The 27,288-nt window shown below is 41.4% G+C and overlaps 1 protein-coding gene across 1 annotated transcript in view; it reads left to right on the forward strand.

The window, feature by feature from the left end:
• The first annotated feature begins 7,409 nt into the window (after positions 1–7,409).
• Positions 7,410–27,288, forward strand: part of Steap4 (STEAP4 metalloreductase) — a 50,623-nt gene continuing 30,744 nt past the window's right edge. The window contains exon 1 of the mRNA XM_057758351.1: positions 7,410–7,523. Coding sequence (XP_057614334.1) covers positions 7,410–7,523 — 114 coding nt within the window. The remainder of the gene's footprint in view (positions 7,524–27,288) is intronic.

Here is a 27,288-nt window from a genome sequence, read left to right on the forward strand (position 1 = left end):
AGACAGCTTCTGAGCTGAACACCAATAGCACAGGTATCAAGATTGACAATTAAGAACGGGAGCTTGTGAAACTGAAAAGCTTCTGTAAGGCAAAGGACACCATCAATCCAACAAAACAGCAGCATACAGAATGGGATAAGATCTTCACCAACCCCACTTCTGACAGAAGGCTTATCTCTAAAACATATAAAGAATTTAACAAACTAGGCACCAAAATATCAAATAATCCAATTTTGCAGATCTAAACAGAGAAGTCCCAACAAAATATCTCAAATGGCCAAAAAACACTTAAAGAAATGTTCAACATCCTTAACCATCAGGGAAATACAAATCGAAATGATTCTGAGATTTCATCTTACATCTGTCAGAACGGATATAGATCAAAAATCCAAGGGACAGCTTATGCTGAGGAGGATGTGGAGCAAAGGGAACACTTCCTTCATTGTTGGTGGGAGTGCAAACTTGTATAGCCAATTTGAAAATCAATATAGAAGTTTCTCAAAAAATTGACAATTAATGTGCCTATATCAAAAGGATGCTCAACCATACCACAAGGATACTTGTTCAACTATATTGATAGCAGCTTTATTTGTAATAGCAGAACCCAGAGACAACCTACGTGTCCCTCAACTGAAGAATGGATAAAGAAAATGTGGTACATTTACACAATGGAGTACTACTCAGCTGTAAAAAACAATGACATCAGGAAATTTGGAGGCAAATAGATGCAACCATAAAAACCATTCTGAGTGAGGTAACCCAAACCCAGAAGGACAAACATGATATGTACTCATTAATAAGTAGACAGCATATTTTCATTTTAGTGGACAACTGGTGTGGGAAGTCCTTCTGTCTATGTGTTGCTTTTATTGATTAATGAATAAATCTGTTTCAGCCAGTGACTTAGCAGAATAGAGCTAGATGGGAAAACTAAACTGAATGCTGGGAGAAAGAAGGTGGAGTCAGTGAGAAACCATGGAGCCGCCAGAGGAGAAAGACTTGAGCCACCAGCCGGAACCTTGCCAGTAGGACACAAGTCTCATGGTAAAATATAAAATAAGAGAAATAAGTTAATTTAAAATATGAGCGCTAGCAAGTAATATGCTTAAGTGATTGCCCAATCAGTGATTTAAATAATATAGTTTCTGTGTGATTATTTCAGTTCTGGGCAGCAGGGAATGAACAAGAGGCCTCTGCCAACAGATGACATACTGTTTTAGGCTGATAACAAGGTATAGTGAATATTTTAATCAAATAACGACCCCTTAAGAACCAATACACACATTCTTTCAGATGTGCCTAAAAGTTGTAAATCTTACAACATATCAATTTTCATTTAGCTCCAGAGAAATTTAAAGTTACAAAGAACTGAAAAACTAAAAATTATGCATAATGATTTGGTGACATGAGCAAACTTACAATGCTAATGCTCTCAATCTTACTCTTAAATGCTATAAATAAAAAGTTCATATCTACAAAAAGATGAAACTATAATTTTCTACCACAACATTAGGTAGAAAAAGCATAATTTTATTCCCAAGGTCTGGCATAAATAGACATTCCTAGAGACTTCCAAAGCTGTTGACAACTTGCTTTCCTCTAAATCTTAATGTTATTTTCTGTTTTAAAAGAAAGTCAATAAGAGAACTCTACAATTTACACTTGAGTTACTTTAACCATAATTTTGAAAACATGCCAGTAAATTTTGTGGGTTTGGAAACAGAAAGGCCTTGTCATCATCCCCATTCTTCCCAATATGTCACTCACAACAGTGCTGAAAGTTCCTAGGATAGCATTTTCTTTTTGCTGTGTATCAGAAGAATGGATAAATATGTAACAACCCTCTCTTATGGGGCAGGAAAGTCAATAGCAAAGATAATATTGGTCATTCATATATTTTTCTGAGCACATTTTTGTTGGTTGGCTGGCTGGCTGGCTGGCTGGCTGGCTGGCTGGCTGGCTGGCTGGCTGGCTGGCTGGCTGGCTGGTTGGCTGGTTGGTTTAATTTGAAACAGGATGTAACTGCAGCTCAACTGCCCTCAAACCCACCACACTCTGCCTCAGCCCTGTAGTAGGGGATGTGCGATCACTCCTGTCCCCAAGGGTAAATTTTGCTCTTAAATGTTAATCCTGTGCTTAATGAGTAAATCTATTCATGTGCTGGTTCTTCACTAGAGGTGGGTTTTTTTGACCCTCTCCCTGTCTAAGGACATATGGCACTGTCTGAAAAGATAGTTGTCTGTTACAGAGAGCAGGATTGGAGGAGTCCAGAGTATCTGGGCTAGAAGGCAAAGATAGTATACATGTATAATGGACAGGACCCCAAAGTCAATAGCACCAACAGTGAGACACCTCCATCCTGTGTTGTAAGAAGGATAATCGTATTTACACTTCTCAATTTTGATTTGGAATTCTGGATAGAACCCACACAGGAAGAAAGTTTCCATTACTATATCCCTTTCAAAGCTTAATTATTATTATTTTAACTATATCTTGACCGCAATGCTTTAAGAAGTAAAGATGTGAATGTGTGTTTTTTCAATGTACTAGAGTTTTAATGTGGTTTTCATTTTCACTGGGTAGCACTTTCATTTGTTGGAAATTCTAAGTCTAAAGATAATGAAAGTCTTAGCAATAAAAACCGCTCAAGACATTGCTAACTCCTCTGATAAAAGTCACAATCAGAACGGTCCTTTAGTCGTGACAGGCATTTCTCTGTTTTTGGATGTTTTGTTCTTGGTCATGCCCCAGATGCTAGCCAGATAAATCCAAAGCACAGTGAAAAATCAGGATGGTTCACAGTGTGAAGAAACAGGCCTCACTGACAAGTTTTCATTCTCCCAACACAGGCTATTAGAGAAAGTGCAATTAAACGAACCGACCAAACATTTGGGACTCATTGAATCTCTCCACAATGACACAGAATTTTCTGATTCATCTTAATCATTGTCAAAACAATATTGCTCTTTTTCAGGTAATCTCTTTTGCTAAGAAGCTTGACTATTTAATCGGAGTCAAGTGGAGATAAAAAGGAAGTAAAATTCTGACTTGAGAGTCCACTGACCCAGAATACCCTGGAGAATCTGGAATTTACCAAACGGGGACAGTGGGAAGCACAAGCGTGGGAAAGCTCAGAACTTTAGACTTGGTCTTCTTGGGAGCAATGCCTTGGGTGAAACAGTACATTCGAGAAGCAATGTTTGATTATTTTCTGGAAGGAAGAGTAAATAAAAATTTTAACTAGATCCATGGTTATCTAACATGATAAGTTTAGAAGAATACTTCCACAAGAATGTGGAGAGACGCTGTGTCAAGTTTTATTTGAATATGCTGTTAGTATTGATGTCCAAGCATATGAATTATTCATAAAATGGCTTAAAACACCTCTGTGACCATGTGTGTGTTTAAGGCAACTTTGTCCCCTCTGGGTTTTGTGTCACACAGAGCAAGCACTTCAGTTGCCTTTGGGAAAAGACTTACAGAGACAGTCACACATTTTTCCAATCACACCGTCCACTGGATCTTTCCCACGACTTCTTCCTCTTTTAAATGTCGATCCTGAGAATCAAAGTTTGTAATGTTTGAAGCTAGCAGGCCTTTTCCATGTAAGTCAGTTAGCTGACTCCAGACCTGCACTCAGAGCGGCTACCATCCACAGAGCTCCTGGCCTCTCCCTGCAGGACGTGGGTGCCACCATTTCACTGAATAGGCAGGCTTTTAGCCCTGAGGGATGATGAGCCTTGCTTTCCCTTACCTTCTGAAACAGCCTTCAGAGAGCAGATTCAGTTCAGAATATGTGAGCTAGGTTGTTTTTTTATCTTACAAACAGTGAGCTAGAGAGCTCTGAAAGCCAATGACAGAAACTTTAGAACAACAGCAAGCCCCTGCTTTTTCTTTTTTTATGTCTACTGGGATTTTTCTGGATCCCACATTAATATTTCCTGCCCTTTTTAAGGCTGACTAGACCATGCCCATCCCTTAGCAATAAAAAAGCAATTCTAAGGACAATTACATCCAATCCCTTCTTCTTGTTTTTAATGTTGCAATCATAGTCCTGTTAAACTGTGTATCTTTTAACAGTCTCGTGTACCTGAACGATGAATTTGAATCAGTCCCACCCCATTGCCCTCTCTCACTTCCCTTCCCCTCCTACTAAAAGCTTCCTGTCAATAAGGTGCCCCCACAGCTCCGCTTCTACTTTTGTGTGTATGATCCACAGCATTTAATCAGGGTTGTTTGCATGAATGTGAGTGGAAAGTTATTTACTAAAGCAAGTGCAATTTAGGGGTGGCTACACCACTGAAGAAAGCCACACTCCTTTCCCAGCAACCATTAACTACCAGTAGCCCAACAGGGATGGGCGGGGCCTCATGAGCCCCTCCTCCTTCCTGGAGGATAAGGGGCTCATGGCAGGACTAATGTCAGGCAGGTATTACGCAGGTAGCCACAACTGCTGCAAGTTCATAAAACAATGGCCATCTCATGGACAGAAGAAGTCTTTAGAAGAGCAACTCCCAATCATACAACTCTTAATTTTTTTTGTTTTTTTTTTGCTCCTCTTCTCTAATGCCCTCTGCGCTTTCGAGCTGTTTGTTACACAGCTGTCCTGTTTGCACTGACCTCTCAGCAGTTGCTTCTTCTCCGCACCGGGACCAGTTAGATATGGGTCTCTACATTACCTGCCACTCACCGCCATCAAAAGCTTCTCTGCTGAGTACTGAGAGCGGCATTAACCTATGGATATGAGTGTTTATCAGGCAGTTTAAATGTCTGCTTAGCAAACAACAGTAGGTTCCTCCCCAGGGCCCAGGGCCTGTGCAGCCTACTGGCTCCTCACCAAGTTTACTGTAAAAGGCATGAGTTCCCTCCTGTAGGGCCTCAAATCCAGTCCAAAAGCAGTTATTAGTGGTATAACACGTGTGCCACTATCACACCCGTGGGAACATCTTGCTGGCAGGTCATTACTGTGTTTCACGGCATCTGCATCTGGATGACTAATGACTTTTCCACCCCAGGAACCTGCACAGAACGTTTGACACCGTGAAAACTAACCAGCAGGGCTGAAGCTTCCAGCTATGGCGACCATGACTTCCAAAGAGTGTGATAGCTTCCACAATAGGGTCTGACGATCAATATACGGTGGGAAATGAGAGCAGCGGCTACAGCAATAGCCTGCGATGTTTGGGGGCCTCCGGGGCCTCTCTGACAGGACGGGAACTTTCCTATATATGGTACTGGGATTCTTATAAAATAACGTATGGCTGCTAGGATGAGCATTAGCCATCCATGCAGAGTCCTTCTATTCAAACTCTTTGCTTTAGTCACGTTTTTCAATAAGCTTATACAATAGTTAAGTGTCTGAATGGCCTTTGTGGGCATCCTTAGTGCTGGTTTGCCCTCCCTCTGGCCATTAGACCTTCCTCTCCCACACCCCTCCTCAGTAAACTGCTCCCACGCCAAATATTCCCCTTCTGCATGTCCACATCACTTGTGTTCTGAGGTCCCCTCTCTCTTTTTTTTTTAGATTTTTATTGCTTTATAAATAATACCATTCAAAATTTCCACTTCCTCCCCTCCTCCCATTTCCCTCCAGCTCTCCAACTCACCCTCCTCCCTTTCCCTCCAGTCCTAAGAGAGAGCAGGGAACACTACCCTGTAGGAAGTCCAAGGCCCGCCCCTCCATCCAGGCCTAGGAAGGTGAGCATCCAAATAGACTAGGTATCCCAAAGAGCCAGTACATGCAGTAGAGACAAATCCCAGTGCCATATCATTGGCTTCTCAGTCAGCCCCAATTGTCAGCCACATTCAGAGGGTCCAGTTTGATCCCATGCTCATTCATTCCCAGTCTAGCTGGCTTTGGTGAGCTCCTATTAGATCAGTCACTCCGTCTCGGTGGGTGGACGAACCCCTTGCGGTCCTGACTTCCTTGCTCATGTTCTCCCTCCTTCTGCTCTTCACCTGGACCTTGAGGGCTCAGTCCAGTGCTCCGATGTGGAGGCCCCCTCTCTTTTAAGGACTCCTCTCCTAACGGCCTCTTTCTATCCTCTTGGCCTCTGCAGGCACTCGGCATTAAACACCATCCTATAAGAACTGATAGCTCCGATCCACAGGTGAGAGAGAACACTTGATGTTTGTCTTTCTGAGCCTGGATTACTTAATGCCATATAATATTTTCCAGTTCCATCTATTTTCCTGAAACACTCACAATTCCATTTCTCTCCGTAGCTGAAGTAAATGCTGTGGCATGCGCAGATGGCATTTTTCTTAACCCCCTCATCAGTTGGTGGACACCTAGGCAGGTTCCACTTCCTGGCTACTGTGACTAGAGCGTTAATAAGCCTGGATGTCCATGTATCTTTGTGTTAGGACATAGAGTCTATGATGCCCATGCCTAGGAGTGGCATAGCCGGGTGCTATCCAGTTCTAGTTTTAGCTTCCTGGGGACTTCCACACTTATCCACAGCAGTTAGATCAGTTTCCCCAGGTCTATAATGACATTTGTTGTCATTTGGTTTCTTAATTCTGACTAGGGTAAAAATAACCGATCAAAGCAGTTTTGATCTGCAGCTCCCTGAGGGCTGAGAATGTTGAACACTTTTGAAAACAATTATTAGCCATTTACATTTCCTCTTTTGAGAACTCTGCTCAGTTCAACAGTTTGTTTTTAATAGAGCTGTTTGGTTTTTATGCTTTTTTTTTAACTCTTAGTATATTCTAGACATTAATCCTCTGGTGAAGATGTTTTCCCATGCTGAAGACTGTCTCTTCATTCCACACTTCTCTTTGAAACACAGAAATTATGATTTCATAATGTCCCACTTATCAATTGTTGGTCTTATTTTACTTCCTGGTGACTAGGGCTCTATTAAAGTAACCCTCTACCTTCAAATCTATTCCTTTACCCTCTCTCTGTCCATCTACCTTCAAATGTACAATCTACTTTTTCCTCCTAGAGTTTCCTGGGTTTCGAGGTCTTCAAGGACCTGTAGGACACAATCTATTTTTAGTAACTTAGGATCTGCAATTTTTTAATTCAGTCCTATGATTATCATATAAATTACTGTTTATCCAATATTATCAGTTATTTCCTCTGTTTAAAATTGAAAAGAAAGAGCGAAGGTGAGAAAGCACAAGCCTGAGTTCTCTGTGTGTCTTCGCTGTCTAGTCCAAGCTAATCACCTCTACCTCTCTACGGCTTGTCTTCGCGCCGAGAAAGCCGACCGAAAGCGGGATTTCTCGGGGCTACAAGAAGAACTAACACTTGCGGCACAAGTGGATGTCTGGCGCTCACGACCCTGCTTATTTAGAACCACTTTTTAAATGAAGTTTGTTGGTCCAGATTGGCTCACTGTTTTTGGAAATGAGAGCGTGGTGACTCACGGGAATTGGGGGATTTGCCCAAATGCACAATGGGCGAGAACGGAGAGCACAGTGGAATTGAAGTTTTCGAAACCAATGGATTAGACCAACCCTACCAGCCCTTCGCAGGCAAAGTCCTTGCTACTGAAACCCTTGTTAAAATTGTAAGGAGATTCAGCTCTCCCCTGCCTGGCCGAGGTTCCCTTAGCCCCTGCAGGTGCCAATCCCCGCACCGCTCCCACTCCCTCCAATTCCAGCTCTCCCAGAAGTCAGCCGAATAAGGTCTCCTAACTCCAAAATGCATGCTCTTGGCACAGCCGTACATGTGAACACAAGGGAATCTTCTTCACAATAAAGTTGTATCCGCCTGCCAAGTTATCAGGAAATCTTTTAAGAATGCGAAACAGAACCTGTAATTTTAGATCATTGCAGGACAGCCTCGGGATCGTGAAGAACAGGGCCGGAAGCAAAATTAAACGCTCTAAATATTCTCTGCTATTTTGTGTGAGAGGTTGCCAAATGAGATAAAAAACCAACTCCGCCTGTGAAGACCTCTGCAAGCAAAATGCCTGGGAAATCAGCTCTCCAGCTGAAAGAACAGACAAGGGCTCCTACCCAGGAGCCCCTACTTCAGGACTCTGGGGCTGTGAACACTGGTGCGGCCAGTGTCCTCTCTGAGCATCCACAAAAGGATGCCTTTGCAGCCTTGTCATTGGTACCAGTGCACTTGACACACAGAGATCTCAGGTGTGCTTCTGCTGTCATTGCTCCCTTGAGGACACCTGGACTGAACAGAGCCAGTCACAGACCTCACGCAATAATCAGATATTTGAATCAAGGACTCTTGATCCCAGTTACATGAAAGCGCAGAGAAGGAGCCACCACGGTCTCTACAGACTCTTCCAATAGTTCCGGTTCCTGAGGCCCAGATGTATCTTCTTTAAAGCTCCCCCCACCCCATTTTTTAAGACAACATCATGTTATCCATTTCTCAAGGAAGTTTGATGGAGCAATGAGAGTTGGATTCCTTATATGAAAAGAAGAAACCAGAGGAGCTAAAACTACCCTCAGCCTTCTCTAAGGTTTCCTGTTAAGCGCCAGAAATGTTAATTCTGGCTTTGGCAGAATGAATGTCTATATAAACTCTTTCCCATATGGAGATGTTGATAAAAAGCAAAAGAAAACTTGAAGAGGAAAAAAGAAAAAGAAAAAAAAAAACACCTGTTTCGATTTCATAGCGTAGGATCATGAGCTCATGGAAGTAGGAAAACACATATCCTCAACAACAATTCATCAGAGGCAGGGTCGCTGCTTGTTTTTTAGGGGATGGGAGCTGTGTCTTTGTGTTTGTGTGTGTGTGCGCATGCCTGCTTTTGTTTTGGTTTCTTTTTTTTTTTTTTTTTTTTTTTTTTGATAATGTTTCTCTGTGTAACAGCTCTGGCTTTCCTGTAGACCAGGCTTCTCTTGTAGACCAGGCTGTCCTCATACTCAAAAGATCCACCTGCCTCTTCCTCTCAAATTCTGAATTAAAGGAGTGTACCACCACCATCCAGGACTTCTTCCTCTTTTTATTTCAGCATCTTTTTGTGTTTTAAATTAAAATAAAACTATATCATTCTCTCCCTGCCCTTTCTTCCTTTCAGTCATTCCAACATACCTTGCCTAGGTCTTGCTTGCTCTCAAATTCATGTGCTCTATTTCTTTAATTGTTATTAAATACACACACATACACACACACACACACACACAAATATCCCCAAATATATAAATATTACCTGCTCTAAAAGCCAATCAGAGCTTCCCATTCCATTTCCAATCTAATCCAGCCTTGTCATTGGCTGGGCCCAACGCTGCCTAACTTAGCTGCCCTTGGCTACCTCTTTCTTCATCTCTATCAATTTGCCTCTTCCTCAACTCCATGAAGATATACTGTTCTCTCCTTCCTCTCAGACACACAACTACTTCTGGATCCTAGCACTTGTAGGTCTCTATCAGAACATCTATATGGCCTACAGATGATTAGCTTAGGGTACAGGCACTTCTCTCTCAGTTCATCTGCTCAGAAAAGGCCTCCCTGAATGCCGACCTAGAAAAATAACTCACTTTTGTCTTCATATTCCAGTTAACTGTTCATGGTACTTACACAGTCAAGCTGCTGCCTCCTTATCAATTGTCTGTAAGTCCACAGGACTGCAGTTCCAATTATGGTCAGGAACTTTGTGTGCCTTTGTTCCTTGTAGAGTTCACTGTACTTAGAAGGAAATGATAGTCCTGACTTCTATAAATTAGATAAATAGGCAATTGGCTGAAACTAGAGACAGAGACATTTCCATCTGCAGAAGCAGGGTAAAAATATGGAATGTGATGCCTATGGCTCTGACCCTCCGATCTCTGGTTATACAGTGGCAGACACAGCCCTGGGGGAAGAGTCCCAGAGGACTTTGAATGCACAGAGGAAGCAGTTCTCCCGCTCTGGCTCCTTCTCACCCAGACTTGCTATAGACTAGGTACTGGAGCATCTCAGCCTTCGGGAAGGGGAGGAGCATCTGAGAGACACCGAGCAGAATGGTGTGGATGGCTGCAGCTTGAGCAGAGCAGTAATGAGGAGTCATAAGGGCCATCCCAAGTGGGGTGCTGAAGAGGACGAAGTAGACTTGGGACGGAGGCAAAGAAGTAAGGCTGACTCATCTCTCTTGGAAATGTCTACACTGACAGTGCGTTTTTTTTTTTAATGTATATTTTTCTGTTGTTAAATGGTTTTATGGTGTGTCATTAGTTCATGTAAGGTTAAAGAAACAGTTTGGGTTTCTCAGTCAATTTGAAGAACAACAAAGCAGGGGAAGCTAAGTCTTATCATTCATCTAAGTTTCATTGAAATCAGAATGGTACACACACACACAGAGATGCATGAGCACACATGTAAGCATGCGCACACAAAGCAAAGCACACGTGGAAGAAGGGGAACCAAGAGTTTGTCTGGCAGAGATCAAACTTTTATGTTTGGAGAATGAGATGAGTTGCCTTTTTCCCTCAGAACTTGCTGCTTTGGATCATCACAGGGGATCCAATAATACAAACAAAGAAAAGGGAATTAGATTGCTTCTAGACAGAGGAGCTCCCCTGTCTACTCACCAGGGTTGATCTGGGTGTGACAGAACAGCTCCCTCAAGAGGAAGACATTCCCCAGGCCTTTGTCCTGGAGAGAGAATCAGCAGGAAGTCAGCCCCCTAAACAGCTCAGTGAAAAGTACACTAACCCAACCAGAACTCCTGTCCCTTCTGCCCAACTGTCAGGGTCTGTCTAAATGCAGTCTCAGTTTTCCAAATATTCTATACACCTTAGCCACATGCACTCCCTTATTGCTACAGTATGAGATGGAGGTAGGGTTTAGATTTGTCTCATTCCACAATCTTGCCCCACCTGCAAATTAGTTTCCCTTAGGATCAAGGGGAAAGGCAAGTGGTGGTATTTGAAAAGAAATGAGAGTGGCACCACTGGGAGGTATGGTCTTGTTTGAGTAAAATATGTCACTGTGGGGGCTGGTTTTGAGGTTTCACACGCACAGGATACCACCCAGTGTATCAGTAGACTTCTTTCTGCTTTCTGGTCAAGATGTAGCCAGTACCATGTCTGCCTATACGCCACCATGCTCCCCACTATGATGATAATGGACAGAACCTCTGAAACTGCAAACTACCACACAATTAAATGTTTTCATAGTAAGAGTTACCATGGCCACAGTATCTTTTCACAACTTTAAAACCCATACTAGACAGAAATTGGTACCTAGGACTGGTGTATTGCTGTGATAGGCCAGACTGTGTGTTTGTCTGAAAGAATTTGGGCTTTGGTACTGGGGGTTATAAAAGCAGTAGAATGCTTTAAGCACTGTTCAATGAGCCTCAGTAGTAGGAGCATGGAAGACATAGGTGCTAAGAGCTATTTGAAATATGGGTGGGGGGTTCACTCAAGAGGTTTCACAGGAGAAGAATCTTAGTATGCTGTCTAGAAGTCATTCTTGTGGATAGTTTGGCAAGGGAAGTGACTGCTTTTTGCCCTTGTCCAAAGAGTCTGCCCAAGGCTAAAGTGAAGAGTTTTGGATTAATTTTGTTGGCAGAAGAAATCTCAAAACAGCTTAGTATAGACTCTGTCATGTGGATATTGGTTGTAACATTAATGAAGATATATAATTTTAAAAAGGAGCAAGGAAAAATATTTGAGGAGAAAAAGTGGAATGGAGCTAAATCCTCTGTTCCAGGAAATAAACAGATTTAAAAATGGAATAAAAGGAGTGGTGACCTCAGGGCACCATCTCACCCAGCTAAATTTCCAACTTGTGAAAAGGAACTGAAGAAAAGCTTAAAGCAGGGTGTGGTGGGTCACACCTTAATCCCAGCACTGGGAAGGCAGAGGCTAGTAGATCTCTGAGTTTAAGGCCAGCCTGGTCTACAGAGTGAGTTTCAGGACAGTCAAGCTCAGGCAGTAAAAGACAGAAAACTGGTGAAGATGTAAGTGGATGAGGGGGATGTTCCAGCCCCAGTAAGCAGTAGAACTTGGCAGTTTCCACCACATGGTTCTGGCTTTAGGGTTGGGATAGAAGAAAGGAGTTGTGAAATAAAACCCCTGAGGCCAGGCATGTGTCAGGGATATCCCTGCATGGAGGCCTAGTAGAGAGGTTATGTGTGGCGTGGTGCTATGACTTTGAAGCCTGGGTTGCTTTGGAGAACCCAAGATGTTAGAGGTGCCAGAGTCATGGGATACCTGTCGAGGAGAACTGGTAACTGGAAGTGGAATCTGTAGAGGGAGCTGCGGGCTGCGTTCCTGCCACCCGGCTCCCGGCTACCTGGCTAGCTTATGCCCCGAAATAATTACACAGAAACTGCATTCTTTTAAACACTGCTTGGCCCATTAGTTCTAGCCTCTTAATGGCTAATTCTCACATCTTGCCTAACCCATATTTAGTAATCTATGTAGCACCTGTCTTACAGGGAAAGATTCAGCATGTCTGACCTGGCGGCTTGCTTCATGGCATCTGCCCTGGAGAGCAGTGGCCTGGCATCTTACCTCACTTCCTCTCAGCATTCTGTTCTGTTTACTCCACCCACCTATGTTCTAACCTATGAGGCCAAGCAGTTTCTTTATTAATTAACCAATGACCTTCCTCCATCAGGAATCAGTCCAAAGAAAGAATGTATTGCAGTTAAACCTGAACAGAGGCTCTAGCCGGAGATCTGCAGCGCGTTTTGGCATTCAACATGAAGATGTAAAGTTTGCAGTCTGCCCAGCTGGTTTGCAGTCCTGCTTTGGTTCAGTGTTTGTTCACTGTGCTCCCTTCCCTACATTTTGGAACAGTGATGTATATTATATGTATATAATATATATACGTATATATATTATATGTATATTATATATATTATTCTGTGCCATTATACGTTAGAAGTATGAGGTCTGCTTTTTGATTTTGATTTTATAGTGGATTACAGTTAAGAGATTGCATGAATCTCCAAAGAGACGTTGAACTTTTAAACCTCGCTGAGGCTGTGATAGACTGTGAGGGCTTTTGAAGTTGGACCACATGGATTTTGCATTATGATATAGCTAAGTCTTTGGAGGCCAGGGAATGGAATGTGGAGGTTTAAAAGAAAATGGCCCCCCAAAAGGAATGTACTATTAGGAGGTGTGGTCTTGGAGGAAGTGTGCCTCTGTGAGGTGGGAGTGGGTTTTGATATTTCATATGCTAAGGATACCACCCAATGCATCAATCGATTTCCTGCTGCCTTCAGATCAAGGTGTAACCAGTACCATGTTATGAAGATAATGGACCAAACCTCTGAAACTGTAAGCCGCCACCTCAATGAAATGTTTTTGTTTTTTTTTGTTTGTTTGTTTTTTGTTTTTTTTTTTTTGTAGCGTTGCCATGGTCAAAGAGTTTCTTCATAACAATAAAAATCCCTAAGACAGCAGTTTTCATACAGTAAGTTTTTCGGTGAGTTTTCTAACCTTCACAACCCACTTGTTTGCAACAGAATGTACCAAAACAGTAGTCCAACCGCCATCCTGATTTGCACAGCAGTGGTAGATTGAGCAGTAATATGATCTCTAAACAAATATGGCTAGGGTACTATAGAGGCACCCAGGCCACACAAGAGCAGGAGACCCTCCTGATGCTCCTACCAAATCTGCTGGGTTCTCATGTGCCTTTCGAACAATGAGTGGATACCTAGGTAGATACACAGATATGTATTCTAACTAGTGTGATGATCGTACAAGTTGTTGACTGAATATAAAATTGCTTCACCAAGCAGTAAAAAAAAATTAAAAATGTATTCTTAGAGAATAAAAATTGTTATAATCTTTTGGCAGAAAAAAAAACATATCAAAAACCTTTAAAGCGTACTTTTTTAACCTAGCAATTTTACTTCTGGGATTTCTGCAAAGATACTAATCATGGATGTGCAAACAGATTTTGCTAGAAGAATGTTGGCTTTGTGTGTAATTATAATCATGAAAATTTGAAAATGACATAAATGTCTCACAATAGGGGCTGAGTAAAACAAGCTGGGAACAAGTGTGTGGAGAGGTACAATGAAGCCATTAATGTGCTGTGAAAGTTTTCGGGAGGTTGGGAAAGTAATTATGGTATGGCCTTCAACTGAAAATGTATTCTACTTTTAGTGTATCACAATGCCAATTTAGTTAAAATAAATATGGATTTTTTTACTCAAAAGAAGTCCAGAGGGAAATATAATAAATGTTATTAGGTTGCCCTTAAGTATTTGAATTATATACCATTTTTGTTTGAGTACATTTATACCTGTTCTCCAAAATCATCCATAATAAATACATATTAGCATTTGATAAAAATGTTGTGGGTTTGAAAATTATATACTAAAGAGTATGGCCCTTGTGTGCAGAAGACTGGAGAGAAAGGCGTCTATTTATGCTATGAGAAAGAACAGTTTGTATGATACTTCTTAAAGATATGGTCCCATCTTGCCGCCGTGAGGAGCTAATAAATAACAGCTACTCTTCCAGTGAAGCAGAGGTAAAGGGTAGCAGATGGGAACCAAAGCAGTAGTAACAGTCCTAACAGCTCAAAGCCAGGCTCTGAGTCCCACTCGTGCGAAGCATACATGGAGTAACCGTTCTCTGCAGAAGGATGCGGGGAGAACATACAGGAAGACCAGAAAGATGGTAGTGATGATGCACCCTGAGGCGGCATACACAGGCAGGTTTTGGAGTTTTAAGGCACTAATCATTGCACTAATTTCTGATATTCCATAATCAGTGTTTTAAGACTGATGCACCTATACTTATATAACAATATCACAAGGGGCTCACAAAAAAGAAACATTTGGAAAAACATTTCACATTTAAAACCTGATTTGCATCAAATACTGATTTTGAAAGGCTGAAAATTTAGTAATATATATAACCAAAAATGTAACAGCTTTTCTTTTATTTCTCCTTATCACAACTTTGCCCGTTTCTCAATTCATTTCTCTCATCTCATTATCACACCAAAAACTACTCTTTTTTTTTTTTTCAGTTTTACGTGGTAAATTTATGGACCTCTGGTAATCCAGTTATAATACAGCCTACGCTGTCTATTTTTGCTACCTAGGAAAAATCTAAAGGAAATTGAGTCTTTGACTCATAAAGCCACTGCTAAGCTTACGAACTCCTTTCCACTCAAACCCCACCATGCATAAGTTGATTAAAGGAGAAAGGCATTTCAGGGCTTAGTTTCCACTTCTACCTGATTTGTTGCAGAGCCGAATGTGACCCGGTGCACTTCAACTCAACCCGGGATAAATTCCCGAGACCTAGAAGTTGATAAGGAATCTTCACTGTCATGGTGGAGAAAGCACAGCCTGTGCCTTGCACTCTGATTTAAGAAAATCAGGAGTTTGTCAGTCTAGGAGAACGTTCCAACCTTTGAGATTATCAAAGCCAAGTGTGGCGGCCTAGGCCAGCAGACACCATTTGGTTTTTCTCTACTTACTCAGTAAGTACCTCTCGACTACCTACAATCGGTGCGCGGGGCAAAAGTTTAAATAAATATTAATTGAGAAGTTCGGGAAACTCCAATAATAGACTAGGAAAGGACCCAAGGAAGGGAAGGCAACCAAAGACAAACATTCAGCTAATGTTTTAGGCTTTGTTGCCTCACAGACCACCCCTACACCCACTGACTTAAAAACAAACTCGTCCAGTCTCTCAGGCGTCTACAAACCATCCAGGCGCTCCTTGTCTGGGCCTGTTCCTGTGATCTCTGTGTTTAGTTGGGAACTCTCGAAGGTCTAATTGCTCATCAGGCCAAACACAACAATCACTCTAGGGTGTTTTAAAGAGGAATACTCATCTTGAAGTTATCTCTCATCTTGCAACAGAATGACTTCAAACAGTTCTCAGCCTTCCTAAGGCTGTATGCTGTAGTGACTCCCAACCATAAAATTATTCCATTGCTACTTCATAATTGTAATTTTGCTACTGTTATGAATCTTAATGTAAATATCTGATATTCAGGATATCTAATAGGTGACCACCAAAGGGGTTGTGACCCGTAGATTGACACCCACTGGCTTAGAATCCCAGGAACCAAAAGAAAGACAAGCAAAAACTTAATCAGCAACACTTTCCAAGATTTTGACTGGGTCGTGTTTGTTAATTGCCCAAGGACAATACAAGTCACATGACTGACGAGGCTGGGAGTTTCAGTTAGGGATTTACAATTGTGCCTGAAGAGGGCAAGATTTATGACTAGTTGGCAACCGCCACCAGCTGCCACACTCAGTGATTGGAATGTCATCTGATAGGGAAATTCTGTATTAAACTAAGCTTCAAGTCATTAGAAGGCTTCTCCAAGATGGCAAGAGCTCAGCAATTGTAGCAGACATGGACAATTAGAAATCTAGAACAACCAGAAATAATAAACCTGAAGGGTGGTTATGGGACTTAGTAGAAACTAAGGACCCACACAAATGTACTGCTCAGACTCATTCCGAGACCTGAGGTAAATAATGCCAATTACTTCCCTTAGAGCTCCAACTCTCCTTGTCTTGGTGTTATTATCCTTTCTTTCTTGTCTTCTTCTTTCTTTCTTTCCTTCCTTTCTTTCTCTTAATTCCTTTCTTCCTTCTTTCCTTCCTTCCCTTTTCTTTCTTTTTCTCTTTCTTCCTTTTCCATTTCAAACCCCTGAGAATTTAAACTAAAAGTCAACTTATTTGCTGGATACTCCCTTGTGCTCGTGGATACTGTTCTTCACACGAGTGGGACTCAGAACCTGACTTTGAGCACAGTCTTGGTGATCTTCCTGTCACATCATTGACCATGAACAAGGCAAATACCTCCTGAAATGGCAGCACTGCAGAGAGTCCTAGTACCATTGCTGTGAACATTCTGAACCTGGTATCAACAATTGATCAGTTAGGCATTACAAGTGTAGATGTTTTTGTCTTCAAAATTGTTTTCTGTGCATCATGGTGGGCCTAAGCTAGCTGTCAGGCTTATGAACGCTGAAGCCAGATGTGTGGGGTGAAACCCTGATTGGCCATAGTCAAGCTTGGAACAACTCACTTCAGCTTTGGGGTCCCACTTTTCCTACCATAAAATGAAGGTGGGAATCTTTGAGAATGGAAGAACTGTAGCAAAGATTGGTGCCCTTAGGGCAACATTACACAGTGTGGTCAGTACTAGCAGTTTGGGGTAGGAAACTGTCATCCCTGCTTACTGATGCATAGACCTACTAAGAATTATTTTAGGGACAAAATTCTGAACAAATATAAATATTTGTTATTCATATACAGATGTTAGTTGATATCCTGGGAATGTTGACTGTAAAACTGGAAACAAGTGGTGTTGAACTCAGCGGAGTTCAACTCTTTCTTAATGACTCGTGGTAAGAACTAAATTCCTTCATGAACACAGACCTGGGTTTATCACACCCACATCCATACCTACATGTAAATAAAACAAATACACATATGTGTAGCTTAAAATAGTCTCATGTGGTATTTTCCACTCTCCGGTAATTCAGTTTATTAAAACATTGCCATGAATGTTAACTTACCTCTCTTGACCTTCTTGAAAAAATAGCATAGAGCCAAGTCTTATCATTGGACCATCACAGAGGGGAAATGCATGTCTCTCATTTCCAGCTTCTCTTCAGCCAGCCCTGCCCTGTAGTCAAACTCCTTTCAGTATGAAAGGAGACAGAGAGGATTCCAGACCTACCTGCAGATTCGCAGACTCACCAGGGTACCCTGCTCTCTATCCTGTGCTGGCTGCTCTAACAGCGCAGGACTTGGGAATGAGTGCGCTTGCCTGGGATGTCTGAGCAGCATCCTGGGACCCAGCGCTCTCCTGCCTGCTCCTGCAAGCCCTATAATAAAAATCCCAACCCCTGCCTGCTCTTTTACCCAGTGTGTGGTTAAATCAGCCTTTCATGCAGCTTCTAAGTCAGCGCTTGACAAAGAAACTTGGAACATGTTGTAAGGACATCAGATGCAGGCTACATTAGGTTATTTTTTTCTATGATAAGCAGTACCTATGCCACAAAAAATCACTAGAAGTGGGGTTCATTTGCTTTCTCAGCTTTTTTAACTTTTACCAGTTGTACCTCAGGAAATCATAAGTTTAGTCCCGATGCACATTTCTTAGGTTTCTTAAGTTAACTCTATTGTTGGAGGTCCGTACTTGGTAGGTCAGAGACTTTACAAGATAGCATTAAAAGAGAACCTTGAGAATAGAGGGTGAGGCTACTCAATAGCATAAATGTAGAAGAAGAAGATATTTAAAATGATGAGTTTGAGGCCAGCCTGATCTATAGAGTGAGTTCCAGGACAGCCATGGTGGTTACACAGAGAAACCATGTCTTAAGAAAAAAAAAAGGAAAAAAATAAAATATCTGTAATTTACTGTGATTTAAAGAATGAAGTAACAAATAAAGGTTATTTTGGGGAGTCTGGGGGCTTACTACTCTCACAGACAACAAGTTCTATGCACCCCTGTGGTCGCTCCCATCTGCCTCGTTCCCAGTTCCAGGGGATCAGGAACCCTCTTCTGGCCTCTGCAGGCACCAGGCATGATGCGGTACAGTTACATACGTACTGGCAAAATTCTAACACAGGTAAAATAAAGCCAAGAAAATCGTTTCAAAAATTTTTAAGTTATTTTGAATTGCTTCTTCCTTTCTTATACTTCATTTGAGCCACAAATAAATAAAGTACGTTTCCCACTTTAGTTTGTTAAAGGAACGATTTAATTATTTAAACGGTCCACTATCTCACCCATCCCCACCTCCGACTGTGTGCAAGTGTGAGGCAACCAGCAGGAATGCAAATACTGGCCCTCCTACTCTCTTACTTAATCAACAGTTTCCATGCAGCATCTTCTCCTCTTCACCAACTGTGAAAGTCTCGCTAGCAAACATCATCTGTAAACAGACTACTAGTTTAACTAATTCTGGAATTTTTGTGGCTGAAACCTATTGACTTGCAGCCAGCAGTCAAAAGTCATAAAAATATCTGTAAAAATTACATTAGTGTTGCTTTTCCAGGAAAAAAAAAAAAACAATTGGAAAATGGAAAAATGGAAGACCTGCCCAACAATTTCTGCTTGGTTGTACTTTGATCAAGGGAAAACCCACAAGCCACAGGGAAATGTGACTTGAGTGACCGCCTCTTTTAAATTGGGCACAGCTTTTAAGCAAGGCCTTGGGGAAGACTTACTGCAGCAGTTCGTTTATGGCGTGCTTCACCTTAACCTTGGGAGGAGCCCATCCAGCACGCACAGCACACAGCCTTAACAAGGAACACTGCGCCTAAGTGAGCTCTCTTGTCTTTGATGCTGATGTCCTGAGCAGCCACTCGGGCTTTGCCTTGTGGTTAATGTGTCACGAGAATCTCTTTCCAGTCGTCTCATAGCCAGGGTTTTTGAAGTTTCCAGTTACCTCAGTGCATCTATTTCTGGGCCGTTCTCATCTTAGGACTCAGGCTACACATTCTACTTTGTAGGAGACACGTTACTTCATGTAAGATTTATTTATGACAACCTAACTTTAGGATTTCTATACAGGGCTTGAATAGTGCATTTAACATCTTTGGCTGAATTCTAGTCTTGAAATCTGCCTCAGTCAAACACAATACTTTTCGCTCCTCCTTATCCCTCTTGATTTACCAAAGAACTGGTTGCCTGAGAAGCTCAATACATCTAAAATCAAAGGCTAACTTTCCTAACACCTGCCCCCGCCTCCCGCAGAGGACCAATCTGACAAAGATACCTCGTGACACTAATGCAGTCTAGAATCAAAACAAGCTTCTAGACAAATATAGAAAATAGACATTTGCAGTAATTCTGTGGTTCTGGAGTATATAACTCCTACACAACAAGGGCTGGAGAGGGACAGTCAGATATACTAAAATGTCAAGAATTCAATGATTGCCACACAAAGTGATGTACGCCTTTAATCCCAGCAAACTGGAATCAGAGGGAGGTGGACATCTGAGCTTGAGGCCAGCTTGGTCTACAGAGTGAGTTCCAGGACAGCCAGAGATGCATAGCAAAACCAAGCCTCAGAAAGAAAGAGACAGAGAGACAGAAGAGAGAGAGAGAGAGAGAGAGAGAGAGAGAGAGAGAGAGAGAGAGAGAGAGAGGAACAAAACAATGGGAACAGCTCTAGACATATAATTCATATAACTACCAAAAACCAAATAAACAACCACAAGATGTGTTTTCAAAAGCCCTAACAAAAGAGATTTCACAATTAAAATAAAAATGGAAAGGAAAGTGAACACACCTTGAAAACGGAAAGCTTCTTGGCAAATGAGGACATGTGAGCCTTGGAACCCACAATCTCTCTGCAAATAAGGAAGTCTAGTTCATCCAAAATATTGCTTGGCTTTCATTTCCCTATATAAGGAACGGCAATGGCTGGGAAGGGTGGAAGGCTCTGGCTGCGCTCCCTATGTGAGCCAAGCCACAGGCTTTTCCTCTCTGGACTCCTCCTGACTCCTGGTGGGCCCTAGCGAGGGAACCTTTCAGGGTGACTCACCTATGTGAAATTCTTATCATTATGACAGTCTACGCGGTGGCTTCCTCAAGTGGCTTCCAAGAATTATTACTCTCTCAACGCCCAATCCTCACTCAGATTCTCACCAAAATTTGAAAGCCAGACCTTGTAAATTTTTCCTAACTAGCATTTTCTGAGATTCAGAGTTAGGCATTGCTCTAAACACCTTGCAATTATCTCATTAATATCTGCAAATGCCCCATTTTGTAGACAAATATTAAGTAAGTTGACCCTGGCCACAAGGCCAAGCAAATTCCAGGTCCACGATTCAACTGAAAACAAAACAAAACAAACACCTAGTCAAAAGCCAGGGTTTATTCGGGCTGTGGTACATTGGTTTTCTCTATACATGCCACATCTACCAGTGGGTTTCATTTTATTCCCAGGGAAGCTAAATGTAAGGATCCATTCCTTAAGAACCATGACAGGCAGATTCTATGCAGTGCCCTGCTTTCAGTGCTCAGCGGAAAGAATCTGTTCAGATGAAGCCATGGTCCAGAAACAAGCACATTACTTACTACAGCATATGAGACAGTGCTTCTAGAGCCACAGCCAAAGAAGAGGAGATGACTAACTTCTTAAATCTTTCTCAGGGTGATGTGCAGAAAGGATGACAAGTGGTCAAAAATCTTGAGGACAAAATAAACTTCCAGAAAGTATAGAAGGCAGAGGAAGGCGATGTCTGTGTTTTGAGAAGGGTTGTGGTGGCTGCCGTCGCTGCTGCCACCACTGAACTTAGTGTAAGTGACCACGTTCCATGCTAAGAAGTTATGCCAGAAAACGAGAAAATCGGGAGCGGCCAGCTCGTCTGCAGTTCTGCTTGGCTCCCTTGAGAACCAAGTGTTTTGGGAAGTGTATTGCATTCCCCCCCTTTTCTGATTCATTTCATTTCATTTTTATTAGTTAAATTAAGCCAGGTCTTAAATCTTACTATTCAGAATTTGTGCAAGGCCAGTTAATAGTAAGACATTTGGTAGGGTGCCACAGCAGAGAAGACAGAAAGGGAAGGAAAGTTGGGTGGGGCATAGAGAGAAAGAAGAAATGAGGGGGGGGCGGTTTATTTCCTGTATCAGTTATTTTTTTCCAGGCCAATCTTACCAGTGCTTTGGTGCTTTGGGGAAACGTGTGGACTGCGAAGGATTTGGGGCAAAGGGCACATGCAGCAAAGAATCACTAGGAGGAGTCCTTTGGGAACTGAGAAGGAGATGGTGACAAAAGTCCCAAAAGGGCTGAGGAGGAAGCCTGGAGGGCACTTAGCATCCAGCTGACTGTGCGAGACAGCAAGCGCCCGGTGACAGCAAACTTTATAGACAATCCTGAAGTCGGACCATTGTAAAGAGCTGGAGATCTCGGCCACTTGGGGTTTCTGCGGGCATCTGTCCACGCACCCTGCGGAAAGGCCAGACTAGACCCACAGATGTGGAAGCTGGAATGCAGATCTGACTGATAGGGGTCGCCTGGGTTTACAGGAGTCAAAATGTAAAAGAACAGAGCTGGAGAGAGCCGTGAGCCACAAAAAAAAAAAAAAAAAAAAAAAAATCCCTGAGCAGTCGAGCAATCCGGACAGCTCCATGGTTTTGGTGCTGATGGCCTTTAAGGAGGTTGTGGACAAGTTTTGCATACCTCAGGGAGGCAGGGAGAACTGAGAAATGAAGAACAACCACCAAAATTTCAGAAAGACTCAGAAAAATGAATATTGGGTGATTTCTCTTATAGTTTTTTTGACAAAGGGGACAACTTGGGAACTGAAGGGAAAGTAGATAAGAGATTGTAATGGGCAATGAACATGATCAACATATTTTATATAATGTATGAAAATGTCAAAAGCAAACAATTAATATATGTTCATAAACACTTACAAAGTAACTGAGCATCTTCAGTGTGCTCATGAGAGACAAGGGGAATATGTAATTAGGACCAAATGAGAGAAAATAAGAAGAAATCCTTTAAGGAAATATGAGAAAAGAGGTCTCTTTCCTCTTTCTCTTCTTTTTTCTTTCTTTCTTTCTTTATTAAAAAAAAAATTAAGACCTGGAAGGAGGTAAAAGCACACATGAAGCAAAGGGGAGAAGCATGACATGAAGGAAGAGAGCATCAACATTGCCTATCTCTCTGGGAATTGCACATACTGGTTCATTTGGCCAAACCCTGTGCACCCAAAAAGCCATACCATCAACAGAATAATTGGCTATTGTGAAAGCTAGAGTAATATAAATACAGAAAGCTTCATTTTCATAAAAGAAATCCTGTGCCACCCTTACTTCATGACCTTCTTCTGACCTTCCTCTGCTGTCAGTGTTGTCCTACAAAATTACACTGTGCCTCACAATACTAACGCCCAGGAGTTAAAATGATGTGGGAGGTCCTTCTGTATATGTGCTGCTTTTATGTGTTGATGAATAAAGCTATTTTGGTCAATGGCTTAGCAGAGTAAAGCCAAGTAGGAAGTCTAAGCAAAGATACATAGAAAGCATAGGCAGAGTCAAAGAGATGCCATGTAGCCACCAAAGGAGAAACATGTCGGAATATTAACGGTAAGCCACAGCCTCATGGCGATACATAGATTAATAGACATGGGTTAATTTAAGATGTAAGAGCTAGCTAGGAATATGCCTGAGCCATTGGTCAAACAATGTTGTAATTACTATAGTTTCTGTATGATTATTCAAGTCTGGGAGCCAGGAAAGGAAAGGTCAGTCTCCATTTATATTAAAATGCTTCCCATTTTCAGCTGCAGAAACAACAACAAAAATCAAATATGATCAGGCACTATGTGAAGAAGGTGCAGTTAAGGAAAAACCCAAACTGGAAAGCTGCTGATAAGCAACAATTATAACCTATGTAGACTTTTGCAAAACAAAAATAAAAAGCAGAACAAACCGGTCCACTGTGACAGCAAAAAAAAAAAAAGAGTTGTTATACAAAATGTAAAATAATTAAAGAACACGAGACCTCGGACCTTCTAGGAAAGTTGGAGTGTTACTTACTGTAGCTTCTCTATGCCCTTGAGAGGAAAGAGAATCAATAGCGCAGATTCCAAGGAGCAGCTGATTCTGTTGGAGGCTTTGGTTGTCGTTCTGAAAGCCAACACCAGTGTCAGCATTTTCAGTGCCATGTGCTTCTTCGGCTGTCTGGTGCACTCCTCAGAATTCTATTTACAAAAAAAAAAAAAAAAAAAAAAGGCTTACAAATGACAGAAGCTGAACCGCAATTGAAAAACAACTGAAATAGCTGGAGCCAGACTTGGCAATACATGCAATAATCCCAACACTGAGGAACTAGCGCAAAAAGACGGCCCACGTTCAAGGTCAGCCTTGGCTAAATAATTGGTTTGAGTCCAGTCAGGAACATAGTGTTCAAATGTGAAACACTGTCTCAAAAAATACATATATAGAGAGATATATTATTGTATACACATCTGTACATAGTGCAGTAAGTTCTCTGTGGTCTGTAACTTAGAACCTAGCTCATAGCTGAAGAAAATTCTCAGTTGCAGTTAAAGCTTAATAAAGATTCTACCCATCTGAAAACACAATGCCAAGTTGAGAACTTTTGTCTGTCCCTCTTATAAAAACTGCAGATAAAGTCTGGCAGTGGTGGCACACACCTTTAATCCCAGCACTCGGGAGGCAGAAGCAGGTGTATCTCTGTGAGTTCAAGGCCAACCTGTGTAGCTGATCACATAAAAGGAGGTGGGGGATGCAAGTCAAATAATTCCAAGATAACTCCAAAAGATTCCAAGATTATTTTTTATTATAAGGGGAAAACTCATGGAACAGGAAAGGGAAGTCCAACCTCAAGGTATAGAATGTAGGAACAAGAGAGAGAAAGCTGGGCAAGCCAGCGGTTTTTTAGGGTACCCAAAAAGTCATGCCCCAACCTGGTACCAGTCATTGGCTGAAGGAGGCTCCCCATAAAACCTGGTCTACAGAGCAAGCTTCAGGACAGCTAAGGCTGTTAAACACAGAGAAACTCTGTCTCAAAAAATCAAAAATAAAATTAAATTTAAAAAATAAAAAAAAGAAATGAAAAACTATGAGTTTCCCTAGTGTTCACAGATTGTGATGAATAGCTAAATGAACATGAACTTCCACCATTGGAAGTGCTAGGCGTTGTCAAGGAGCAGAGACAGAACTGTGGCTTTTGCTGGCAGAGCAAAGACTAAAGTCTGTGGATATCAAGAATTGCTGATGCACTCAGAGAAACACCATCAGAGAAATCGATTCTTCTCCAAGCTTGGCTTCTAGAAGGGCCTTGAAGAAATGTGTAGATTAGTATCTTCATGTGTCCCCATCAAAATGGTTTTCTCTCTGTATCCCAGAAAACCTAGGATGGACAGATGACAGTCTTAAGTAGCGATGACCATGCTGCCCGGTGTGTTTGATCGTTGTGATGTTTTCACTAAAACCTCCACAGACTCTAACAAGAAAGATTTCAGTATCGATAAAATACTAAACTGATCACTATTCATCAAAAATAGTAATATCACTAGAACAACGCAATTGTATAATGAGTATAAAGTGTACATGAAATGCTTCAAATCAAGGTCTACAGAAAGACAAGTTTTTTTTTCCTTTAGTTAGTTGACTGAATGGTGTTGGCATGGGATCATTTTTCCTCTAAGGGATCACAGAAATGGCCTTTATGCCGGGTAAAGTAGGCATTTGATTATAGATATAATAAGAGACAGCCATAAGGCAAGCGATGGCTGGTAACAAGAGGGAGACTTCGTGACGTCCTTCAATACATCCATCAAGTGTGTTCATCTCCTACAACTACCAGACAAGTTACCTAAAATAACAAATTTACTCTTTCATGGTTCTAGAGGCCAGAAGTTCAAAGTCATGGTAATACCAGAAGGCAAGCAGATGCCTTTAACTCTAGAATTTGAGAGGACAAAGCGAGGGGATGTAAGTTCAATACTTGATTGGGCTAACTAGAGTTCCGGGCCACTTGAATATCTGTCTCAAACAGCCAAGGGCCTACATGTGCACTCAAGTAGAGCACTTCCTTGTCTGGCATCCACAAGGCCAGTGTACCAGCAGGGCTGCCTGCCTGTGACACCCCGAAAGAGAAAGCTGCTCATGCCACTCCCCTGACTTCTGGTGACTACCAGCCACCCGTGGCATTGTAATTCAAAGCCACAAAAACTACTCTGATACTATTTTTATGTTCTTTCCTATGTCTCTGTATTTCAAATATCCCACTTCCTTATCTTGCAAGATACCAGTAATTATATTTAGAGTCACCTGAGTTTAGAATGACTTCATCTTTATGCCCTTAATTGATTATATCTATAGATCTTTACAAATAAAATTACACTCTCAGGTACCAAACAATAGGAGTAAAATAAAATATTTTAAAGGATACATCTCTATCTATTATGACAAAAATGAATCATATACCAAAACTACATAAACTTTTTAGTAAAATATGGCCCATAAATTAGAAAGTATAAAGCATATTTTTGACATATTGTATTAATAAATCCCCCCTTTGTAAAGCAAAACCCCTCTATTTAGCTCAGGCTGGACTAGAACTCACAAGCCTCCTGCTTCATCTTCCTGAATACTGAAATTGTGGGAAATTATAGGTGTGTTTTATCACACTGGATACGTTATTCTTTTTAAAGTATGCATTGTAAACTGCTATTATTTGCAGGCTAGAGAATACAGAGAGTCTAACTAGCGACTCTTTCTACACAACGGGAAGAGAGCTGAGGCAGTCTTTATGGCTAGAGAGACAGCTGAAGTATTTTAAGGATTTAACTTAGAAAAATTACAGACCCAACTCAAGACTTCCTGGCACTCATCTCTGGAATAAGGCATGCCCAGCCAGCACTGGAATCCGTGGGCCAGTGCAGCATGTAAAAATAACATAACGACACATGTTCCTTGAGCCGCCACAGCCTACAGGTGTGCCCACTTATTAGCAAACTAGACAAGTATCACCCAGCTTAAACTGTCTCAAATATACAGTTAACAACTATGCTTATATCAATTCTGTACATTTTATCTAATGTGTAGTTCATATAATAGCTTATAGTCAATTCTTCTAAACTAAGGTTTTCAGGTTTACATAGTTCTAATTAAGAATAAGAACCTCTCGATATAAGACAAAAGGAAAATGACATTTGAACTGTGTGGAACAGTTAATATTTACGGTCATGTGATTCAGGAAGGGAGACTGCATGACGCCCAAGTACTGATGTTAACTTTTGATCCATATGCAAGATTTTATAGCTAGATGCTAAGGTATGATAGCATAGTTCTATCGATTCAGCCAAAGTAGTATTTTCTGTCTTCCTCATAGAAAGCATATTGTCATCAATTAGTAGTTTTGTCTTCAAAATCATAGTCTACCACTGTATTTCTTTGCTGTATTTCATTATATTATTCAGTTCTTTATAGACATACAGTCATTTTGAAACCTACTGATTAGAAGACTCTTGTGTCTTTCTATAAGAATCTTGCTTGCTCCTCTTTGGCACTTCCCGTGGCATCTAGATCAGTCCTTGGTATACATTTCCTTCTCCATTGATAGGAACTGTCAGATTTGCCCAAACTCTCTATTAAATGTCTAGTCTTCAGATGGCAATGAGAGGAATTCTTGGAAAATCGATTTCGCTCAATATTTTTTCTCTGAAACTGCTATGCAGACCAAGCACAGTGCCTTGCTTTCTTGATTAGAAAATTGAAACCTCTAACTCTGCCTGTTTCAGAGGGCAGTTCTTTAAAAACTAATAATAACATTTGTAAATTGTTCTGAAAAGGGACTTTTTTGATAGTGAAATTGGGATTATTATTGCTAAATATCCGTTCACACTGGCTGTGATGGCAGAGGCATATAATTCCAGC

This window comes from Chionomys nivalis, chromosome 26, assembly GCF_950005125.1.
Source record: "Chionomys nivalis chromosome 26, mChiNiv1.1, whole genome shotgun sequence".
Taxonomy (NCBI): Eukaryota; Metazoa; Chordata; class Mammalia; order Rodentia; family Cricetidae; genus Chionomys; species Chionomys nivalis.